Source organism: Talpa europaea (genome assembly GCF_964194135.1).
Source record: "Talpa europaea genome assembly, chromosome: 8".
Classification (NCBI taxonomy): domain Eukaryota; kingdom Metazoa; phylum Chordata; class Mammalia; order Eulipotyphla; family Talpidae; genus Talpa; species Talpa europaea.
In genome coordinates, this window is record NC_140075.1 from 72,564,828 (window position 1) to 72,574,541 (window position 9,714).

At 56.1% G+C, this 9,714-nt stretch overlaps 1 protein-coding gene across 1 annotated transcript; it reads right to left on the minus strand.

The window, feature by feature from the left end:
• Positions 1–5,636: 5,636 nt before the first annotated feature.
• Positions 5,637–8,552, minus strand: NKX2-1 (NK2 homeobox 1; the record flags this gene model as incomplete). The annotated part of the gene is made up of 3 exons (XM_084240947.1): positions 8,384–8,552; positions 7,303–7,688; positions 5,637–6,379 (listed from the first exon to the last, which is right to left on the minus strand). The coding sequence occupies exons 1-3, from the start codon at positions 8,458–8,460 to the stop codon at positions 5,637–5,639; spliced, it is 1,206 nt and encodes a 401-aa protein (XP_084097073.1). The 5' UTR covers positions 8,461–8,552.
• Between the last annotated feature and the right edge of the window lie 1,162 nt (positions 8,553–9,714).

Below are 9,714 nucleotides of genomic sequence, written 5' to 3' on the forward strand. Positions count from 1 at the left end.
ATTAGGTTCCCAGACTTCCATATGAAAACAAATTAACATTCCCATTAAAGTGGGCAAAGGCAAGGAAAGTTTTTGTTTACTTGATTTAAGGGAAACTTGGTTTTATGTGACTTTTAATTGAGGTAACGAAGGCATTCCACTTTCTTGCATTTAATAAGATCTGCAAGTTCTTCCAAGAGAATCTTATAGAAAATGATTTTCTTTTTGCACATCTCTAAAAAGATATGTTAGATACATGTGTGTATATCTTTCTATACATACATATACGGTCAGGCGTCTGTATGCAGCCACTTACACCTACATACAGAGTGGGCAGATGTGAATAGTATATTGAGGAAAGAGACCTCTTTAAGAAGGCCTTTTGCCTGCAATATTTATGTTTATTTCCATTTCAAGCAGAGCACTAACAGTACTCAATTTATATTGTGGTGTCCTGCAAATAACTAAAAAAGAAAGGATAATCAAGCAGATGAATGAATTTCCAAAATCTTGTTACAATTCATGAATAACAAAGATAATAAATGATTCAGAAGCAGAGACCAAATGGGAAACATTATCATGTAAGAAGCATGGGGCTTAGATTTAAGCCCTCCAAGTAGGACATTAGGTCACTGTCAGAGAGAAATGCAGCCAGACACTTCATATATGAGTTCAGACGAGGCTGAAGCTGTGTTGTCAAGTTGCTGAGTCTGCTTCTCCTGGTTTCTTTGTAAATCATTAAGAAAAGTTAAAAAACACAACTATCCAAGGGTAGAAGGGGTAGATACAGGCATATCCTTTCCTCCACTCCCGCCCATACTCAATTCTTCCAGCCTCCTGAGTGGACAAGCTCACCGGAGAGGGAGACTGGGGAAAATACTCTCCCGACAGAAGATGCTGGACAAAAAGTCACTAGAAAGTTTTCTGTGCTCCAAGTTAAGGCAGGAGCCCAAATTGGGTCCCACAAAGGGTGACCTGAAGCTTCAGGAACACGCTTGCACAACTACAAACACACCAGCTAGGAAAAGAAAAGGGCCCGTGGAAAACTGTGTTCAGCATCTCCTAATAGGGTTCTGGCTGAGCAAGTAAAGCATTCCATCTCATCCCTCCCAATAGTCACATCTATCACTTTTCCTCCATTCTGAAAGAAAGCCGCATTTGAAACAAAACAAGCCAGCAAACCATGCCTAAGAACCATATCATTTCAGATTCACATTTCCCAACAGGCTTTCTAGTTCTCCGCAAATAATATCACCAGTTCACTCTGCTCTCTAGTTCTGGTAATTGGGGTGGGGGTGGGGTCCGGGCTTGTGGGCCGCGATGTCTAGGGAAACTGGAGACATTCGATCAGAATTCTAGGCTGCTTCTTACAACTCTCTTGTTTATAGAAAATGAATGTCTGCCTGGCTTGCTTTTCCTTCAGGAAAGGGGTGAGTCTTTATCAGCACGGTTCACATAGATCTGGGTCCCCCCACCCCCTTATCTTAAATTGACCCGCTTTTAAGATAAAGACATAATAGAGAAAGCATTGACCTTACCTGGTCCCTAATGAGTTGGAAGTCAGGAAACCCCGCTCTCATTTCCTTTTATCTCGGGTCGCCTGAGTAGAGACTCAAGCTACCTTTTGTGCACTCGTGCCTGGAGATAACCCCTCGCCGACACCCAGAGCCGGTGAGCGCGCTCAAAGAGCGCGCGGCCTCTGAAGTCTGAGATTCTTCTCTAGGGTCTCAAAATCCGAGACCTGGATGCAGACCTAGGCCAAACCCTGACTTGCAAGATTTCTGAAATCCCTGCGAAGGCTCTCAAGCTGGTCCTCCCCTTCGAAAGGACCAGCTCTAAGCTGTGGGAAAAGATGACTCCTGCAAGGCCCTGGGACTGGAGCGCTGGCGGCCTCCCCCGCCTCCGGGAGTACGCGCTCAGAGCCTTTCTCCCGGAGTCAGCTCCCGCCTGCCTCTGATTTCACTCCCGGGGCCCCCAAGATACTTCCCACCAGGCTGCCTCCTCTCCCAGAGCCGCTGCCCGGCTGCAGAGGCATTCCTGCCCCAAGGCCTTGAGGACTCCCAACTACACTCGCTTGCGTCTGGGTCGGGGGCGGCGGCAACCCAGGCGCTCTTCTTCCCTGCTCAGGGCATCTCTGTCCCGCTCTTCTCGCCTGACCCGCGCCCGGCCCCTGTCCCTGGCCTGGCCAGCTGAGAAGGCTGCTTTCCTTCCTCCCCGGCCCACAGCTCCGGGTTCCCAGGCTGGGGCGGGGGTGGGGAGCCGCTTTGGGATGCTAAACATCAAACAAGCCAAGCCTGGGGTTTCAGGCCCCGAAGCCACTAGAGCCGCTCTCCAGGGCTCTCGAGAAAGTCCTCGTGTTTACAAGGCTGGGTGGGGGTGGGGAAGAGGAGGAAGGGGGGATGCCGTCTGCAAAATATCCCCCACTCTCCTTAGCCTTCGGGGCCTAGAGATAGGTGGGGTGCTTAGGCGGAGGCGCTCAGCTTCTTCCGGATCCCAGGGCGAGAAGCGTTGCCCCCACACTGGGGAAGCTTCTTGGCTCTTCCAGGCGCCTCAGTGCCAGGGGCATCCTCAGCAGGCTGATTTCTCCTACTGAGAGGCAGAACCTACCCGGGCCAGAAAGGCTGGAGACCTTAGGGGAGGTCAATTGCGGGAGAAGACGACGATACACTTCTCAGAGGTTGACCAGCGGCGTGTGGGGTGGGAGGGTGTCCCCAGGCTGCAGTCCTTCGATGAACCCAGCGCGCACCTACTTCCCTCTCAAGACGTTCAGATTGTGTTCCAGGGACGCTTCCTGAGGCTGCAGTAACCGCTCTCCTAGGAGCAGGGAGCTGGTGGACCCCACTTGATTTATGGAGAGACGAGCTCAAGGCCATGTTTGTTTCGGTCCTATCGAAGACCCGGCTGAATTCACCTTTCCCTGGGACAAGTAAACAGACTTCAAACTAAGCCGGCTCTAGACAGCAGGGAGAAGAACATATCTGATAGAAACTCCGTCTAGTTTAGGGAACTCCAACCCACTAACATTGTGATTCTCAGGGGCCTACTCTAGCTTAGAATGGGTGGTTGGACAGCCACAGGCCATTATCAGGATAGCCGTCTCCACCCTGACTAGGCTCGTGCTGGGCAGGGAGCTGGCTGTGGCAACTTCCTACTCCCACTGACTTGGAAGTTCAGAGCTTAGATCCAAGCATTTCTCCTGCCAAGCTTTGGCCTGAGCTAGATGTCCTGGCCACGACTCACCCTATTCTCCAACCACTGCTGCCCATTCCAATACAAGTGTTCAAACTTTACAATTTGTTTTCCAACATGTGAGGCCTGCTGAGATTTTTGTACCCCCCCCCTCCCCAGCACATTCTCTAGACACAACCAACCATCCTCTCAGAAACTCTGAGTCTCCTCTGGATATTGAAAACTCTTATCTCAGAGTCCATGAAGGAAGCCCACCTAGCATCCCAGTACTAAGGCACCACAAGAGGAGCATTGTGGAATATCACCTGTGTGGAGCAAGGCTCCAGGGCAGGTAATGCCCCTTACAAGTTTGGGGTGGGAATGAGACTTGAGAGGAGATGGTAAGGGTGGAGGGGAAGAAAGACCCAGACTGAAAAGAAAATGAGATGAAAAGAAAGGAGATGGAGAGAGGCAAGAAAGAAAAAAAGGGAAAGTTGAAATTCTAATCGAGAAGTGAGTATACGCCAAATTTGAGTCAATCCCCCACAATCTCCCACAATCACTTTCAGAACTAGAGAAAAGTGTGGGGAGGGACATCATTTCCTAGGTATATTTCTCAGGAGTGACATAGAAGGGGCAACAGCCCACTTAGGGACTGTGATTTCTTTGCAACAACCACTATTTCCCCCTCTCCTCCCCATTACAAACCCGAGTTCTCCAACACACACATCTGGGCACCAAGAGACTAGGAAATTAGTGGTAGGAAGAAAGGGCAAAGGTACTTTTGGTTTTTGCTGGAGGGTGGGGAGAGGTGGAGTATTAGGGACAGGAGAAAGACTCATTATTGTCAAGATTTAGGAACCCAGAACGGAAATCTGTGGAACAAAGAGAGAAATCCCAGCTGCCAAAGTCCTGGCAGGGGTGTCCTCAAGCCAGCAGCTCAGCCCAACATCTCCGGGGGCTAAGAGGCCTTGAGAAACCAAGTATCTACCGCTGGTCACTCACTATGTGAAGATCCGTGTTTTAGAACAGAAACGAAACCTGGACTTCCCACTGTCCAAAACAGTCTCCCACTGGATCTTAGAATTCTAGTTGAGACAGGATACTGAACTGAAACAAAAATTTGAGGTTCAAATGTACAGAGACAATCCCTTTTCATTAAAAATGATAGCTCACTCAGGATTATTTTAAAATGGATGTCCTGGCCGACTGTTTCGAAAAGTTGACTCAGCTGTACGAGCCCACAGTAGATACTTCTGAGGTTTCCAAAAACAGAAGCCTGTCTCTGAAAAGGAGTCCCTTGATTTCTTTCTCTTCCTCCCTTCTCTCCCTTTCCTTCCTGGTTGAAGTAGTTTAGCTTTTCTCCTTTCTATTGCTGAGACCCAGGCCTGCTCAAGGTTTGGTTCCACTCCATTCTGAGGCAGAACAGAACTCCTTCTTCCCATGGGACAAGGATTCTGGGCCCAGCCCCTTTGGTTAATTCAGGATCCTTTGAGCCCCCAAACAATTCAAATCCCATCAGGCTAGTGTTGAGCCATTCCCCCAACCAAAAAAAAAAAAAAAAAAAATTTCACTTAAAGCCAAATTAAAACCAAACAAAAGGAGGATTTTTAATCAGAAAAAGAATCTTTTTAATTTGTATAATTTATTAGAAGCTTCTTAGGAACTATATTTAAGCCATATATCTACATAAGTTACAACAGAAAAAGACTGACGCTGCAAATACCAAACTGCCAAATAATATACACAGATTTATCAATGCCCATAAAAAATACCATGGGCTGGGGATGGGGACTGGGTTTTTGTGTGTTTTTTTTTTTTTACAACAAATGTACAGATTACTAAAAACTAGGCGTTTAGTCCAACTTTTGACAGTGTTTTACAGCTACAAGTTCACATCAAACGTAAAACAACTTTAGCCAGGGCGGGTCCCCACTGAGCCCGGGCGGCCAGAGGGCACGGGGAGGGGGCATTTCCTTTGTGTCAGTGACAAAGAGTCTTTCCTCTCCCCAGCCCGGGACTCCCTTTCGAAAGAAATCCTGGTATTTACAAGCGAGTCCACCTTGCTGGCACGGCGTCCCCAGAATGAAGTTTTCGATCTTTAGAGTCCAAAGCCGATCTCTAGAGTCCAGAGCCTTGTCAGCGCAGAACCCTCTTCAAACTGTGCCCCGCCCCAGCGTGTGAAACCCATTTGAATCACCTAAAAGACACCCCCAAAGCAATGCTTGTTATGTCCTTCTCTATTTAAAGACTCCTTAAGGAATTGGTTGTTTTTATTTTCTCTTTTAAAAAATAAATCCCACAAATTTTAAAAAAGAAAAAAAGACGTCCAGCAGTTTGGCCTTTGTATTTTATCCCTTGGTCTAAACGGGGACAGGTTCTTAAGAAAAGTCGAAGCGCGTTGGAGCGGCGGGTGGTTGGTGGTGTGTGGCGGGCAGAAGGGGAGGCTGTGAGGCAGCGCGCTGGGCTAGGCCCGGCTCCGCGTCCTTTCACCAGGTCCGACCGTATAGCAAGGTGGAGCAGGACATGGTGCCATAGTCCGAGCCCGAGGAGTTCAGGTGGGACAGGCTGGAGACCTGGCCCTGCAGCGCCGCGGGGCTGGCGGCGTGGTGCGCCAGGTCCGGAGACTGGCCCGCGCTGCCCGGCTGGTGGCCCGGGTGTGCCCCCAGGCCAGGGCCTCCGCTACCCACAGAGATGGCGGCCGCGGCCGCCTGCGCGGCTTGCGCCTGCTGCTGCGCCTGCTGTTGCGCGTGGCCTTGGAGGCTGGCGGCGCCCGGCGCCTGAGCGCCCGCCTGGCAGGGTTTGCCGTCTTTCACCAGGACCGGCACCGCCACGCGGCGCGGCGACTGCTGCTGCGCCTGCTGCTGTTGCGGGCACCCCGCGCCCCCGCCGGCACCACCGCCGCCGCTGTCCTGCTGCAGTTGCTGCTGCGCCGCCTTGTCCTTGGCTTGACGCTTCATCTTGTAGCGGTGGTTCTGGAACCAGATCTTGACCTGCGTGGGCGTCAGGTGGATCATGCTGGCCAGGTGCTCGCGCTCAGGCGCCGACAGGTACTTCTGTTGCTTGAAGCGTCGCTCCAATTCGTACACCTGCGCCTGGGAGAAGAGCACCCGGCGCTTCCGGCGCGGCGCGCTCGGCAGCGGGGCCATGTTCTTGCTCACGTCCCCCAGCGAGCCCAGGCCGCCCATGCCGGTCATGTTCATGCCGCTCGCCGGGCCCATGAAGCGGGAGACTGTAAGCGACAAACCACAGCGTCGGCCGGGGCGGGCCGGGCCAGGCCACCGTTGCCTTCCTAGCCCTGGTCCGGCCCGGCCCGGCCCGCCCCGACGGCGCCCTCCTCACCTAGGCCACCTGCGCCCAGATAGGCCCGGTCGCGGGGCATCGCCAGCGCTTGTCCCGGGCCACGCCGTCGAGGACGTTACTGGAGAGTTCCCCGCCTCAACCCCGGCTACCTCCCAAAAAGCACAGTGAAGAAAGGCAGCTCCTGTTCTTTCGCGCCCAACCCGGGCCGGAGTCGCGGGGTTAGCTGGCGACACACAGGCGGCGAACTGGGCCCAGGCCAGGAGTTGGGGTCCGACGGTAGACCCCAATTTGGGGAGCTTAAGAGAGGGAGGTGTTCTCTTCCGAAAGCTAGCGCCTTCGTGGCCCCTCTCTCCTGTCCGCCCCAGTGAAGGTACTTGCTCGGCCCATATGGAGCCCCCTCTGGAGTCGCGCGTCCCCCCCACTTTCCTAGACTCGGCTGGAGAGCGGGACCGGCCCGGCGCCCGAGCACGTCCCCGCAGGGCAGCCTCCCACCCGGCCAGGCCGCACCTCTCCGCGCCCTGCTGGCCCGGGCTCCCTCAGCTGTGGGGGACACCTCCCTCGGCGCTCCGAGGTCACCCGTGCGGAGCTGAGCTGCCAGACGGCGGCATCCGGGAGATGCCGAATGCCAGCACCTGCCCGCAGGAGCCCCGCGCTACCAAGTGCCTCTGGCTGGACCCCTCAGCCTGGCAGAGAGAAAAACCGCCAGCTCCCGCGCCGGACTCCCCGGAGCCTCTACCCAGTCGCCCACCCCGGTGCCCAGCGCGCAGCCGGCAGACGCCGCGCCTCCCGGGCGGCTCGCCCCGCGCCTCGCGCGCTCAGCCCGCGGCCCTGCGGTGGGGCGGCCTCACTTACTGGCGGGGAAGCGCGGGTCTGGGTTGGCGCCGTACCATCCCGGGCCGGAGGCGCTGTTCCGCATGGTGTCCTGGTACGGCGGCAGCTCGCTCATGTTGCCCAGGTTGCCGTTGCAGTAGCCCCCCACGGCGGAGTGCGAGAGCTGGGGCACCCCCGCCGCCGTCATGTGGTAGGCGGCGGTGACTGCGCCGTGGTGCCCCACGGCGTGCTGCTGCATGGCCGCGGCCGGCGCCGCCGCCTGGCCCTGCCTGTAAGCCGCCAGCGGAGCCCCGAGGCCGCCGCCCTCCATGCCCACTTTCTTGTAGCTTTCCTCCAGGGGACTCAAGATGTCAGACACTGAGAACGGAGTCGTGTGCTTTGGACTCATCGACATGATTCGGCGGCGGCTGGAGGAGGAAGGAAGAGGAGGAAAAAAAAGGGAGAGGGGGAAGGCGAAGCCTCGCTGCTTTTTTTTTCTCCCTTTGCCAAATATTCTGGTGTTACCTTAACGCCGATCTTGTTGGATGTACACGTAACCGAGTGGACCGAGTCCGCCTTAATTGGCTTGAGTGGAGGCTCGGGGGCTGCCTCGCGTTTGTTTTAGCCCGGCGCCAGGTTTTAGGCAGCCACCAGAGGCGGGGCGTAAGCGCTAAAGCAACAAGACAATAGAAGCCTACATCTTGCCCGAGATAATTAGCTTACATGCTGATGACAAGGTAAACACCTTTAAGTTTCACTTGTCAGGATTTTTAGGTCTCAAAGAGGGAGAGGAGAGAGAGAGGCAGAGAAGCGACCCGCAGTCTTGCTTTCCCCCCTCCCCCGGACACCCCCACCCCCCATATTTTGTGGGGTGCGGGCGGCGCGCGGGGGGGAGGCGGTGGGGGGGGAGGGAAAGGAGGAGGGAACCGACAGAAGGGAGGGCAAGAGGTGGGGTGGGGAGTAGCAGAGGCGGAGGGACGCCGGGGAGGAAGGAAGGTGAATGCTGCTTTGCAACCAACTTGCGGAGTTACAAAGTGGAAACCACTTTCCAGTTCAGTCGGGGTGACCCGGGCGGGGACCGGTCTTTGGAGGGGGGGGGCGAGGGACGGGGTAGGGGGTTCACCTGAGCCTGCCGGGGCTGCTTCTCCCTCCCGCCGCGGCCTCCCAGCCCCGCGCCTTCCCACCGCCTCCGGACCACATCGGGCTTCGCGGCGCCGAGCCCCAGTCGCCACCAAATGAGCGCGCGAGTCTGGGGACGAGCCCTGGGGCCGCGCCGTTGGTCTGCGTGTCTGTCAGTCTGTCTGCCGCTTCTGCCGCCGTCAGAGGGACACCTCTGCTCCCCGCCCCCTTTCCCCTACCCGGGAGTGAATCCCGGCGGGCGGAGGGGGCGCTGAGCAGGGGGACGGCGGCCTCGGAGAGGCTGTCCCAGATCCCCGCGTTTCCTCCCCCAACTTAGGGTCTCTTCCTCCGCCGGCTACGGCCCCCCCTGCATCACGCCCCCAGCCCACCCCCAACCCCCACAACCGTCTCCCTTTCCCCACCCCCACCTCTGGCAGAGGTTAGGGCTCCACTGGCCGCTGGAGCAGGGAGGCTGGGGGTGGGGGGGCCGGACAGGAGGGGGCATCACTGAAGTTGCCCCACCTGGAACAAACCTGGTGTCCCCGACCCTCTCCCATCGCCCGGACGCGCGGGATTCCGGGCCTGGAGCTGACTTTCGGAGGACATCACAGCCCCAACACCCAAGCCCAAGGCCGCGCTGTTTTCCCCCTTGAGGCTTCAGGGAGGGAGCGAGTAGGGAGCGTCGTGAGCGCCCGCCCGCCTGTTGCCGACAGAACAGAGCCTGAACCCCGGTGGGACTAGCTGGCTGGGAGGGGGCGAGTCCCGACGCGCGCACAGCCCAGCGGGCGGGAGGCCGGGCTGAGGTCCGCCTCCGCCCGGAGCTCAGCCATGCAAAAGTGCACTTGCTTCCCCGGGAATAACCAAATATCTTTGTTTAAAGTGGCGGCGTAAATGGCCAGTCGCTTTGTGGCCACGCTGGATATTAGTAGATGAGGATCATTCTGCTTCAATTGGGCGCCTCTCATCCGGCGAGCAAGAAACTGCTTAGGAGGAAGTGAGTTTCCTGTCTGCGCGTTCCCAGGCTTCAAGTGTGAGCCCCGCGCCTTGAGGGTCCTTGGGCGCTTGGAGAGGGGAAGCTGTGGACGAGCTTCCCAGCGGGGCCGGAGGCGTCCCCCGCCGCTGCTGCGGCCAGGCCGGGGCTCCGGGCGGGTGGACGAAAAGAGCCGAGCTCTGCGCCGCGCACGTCCTCACACTCCCTCCGACTTTTCTCCTTGGATTTTTAAATGTTTTGGTTTTGTTTTTGGCTGTTGTTTTAATTGTGTTTTCTTTTTGATTCTTTTTCGTCTCCTCTCCGCACGGGCGACTGGGAGCGCAGAGTGCTCGGTGGCCTGGCAG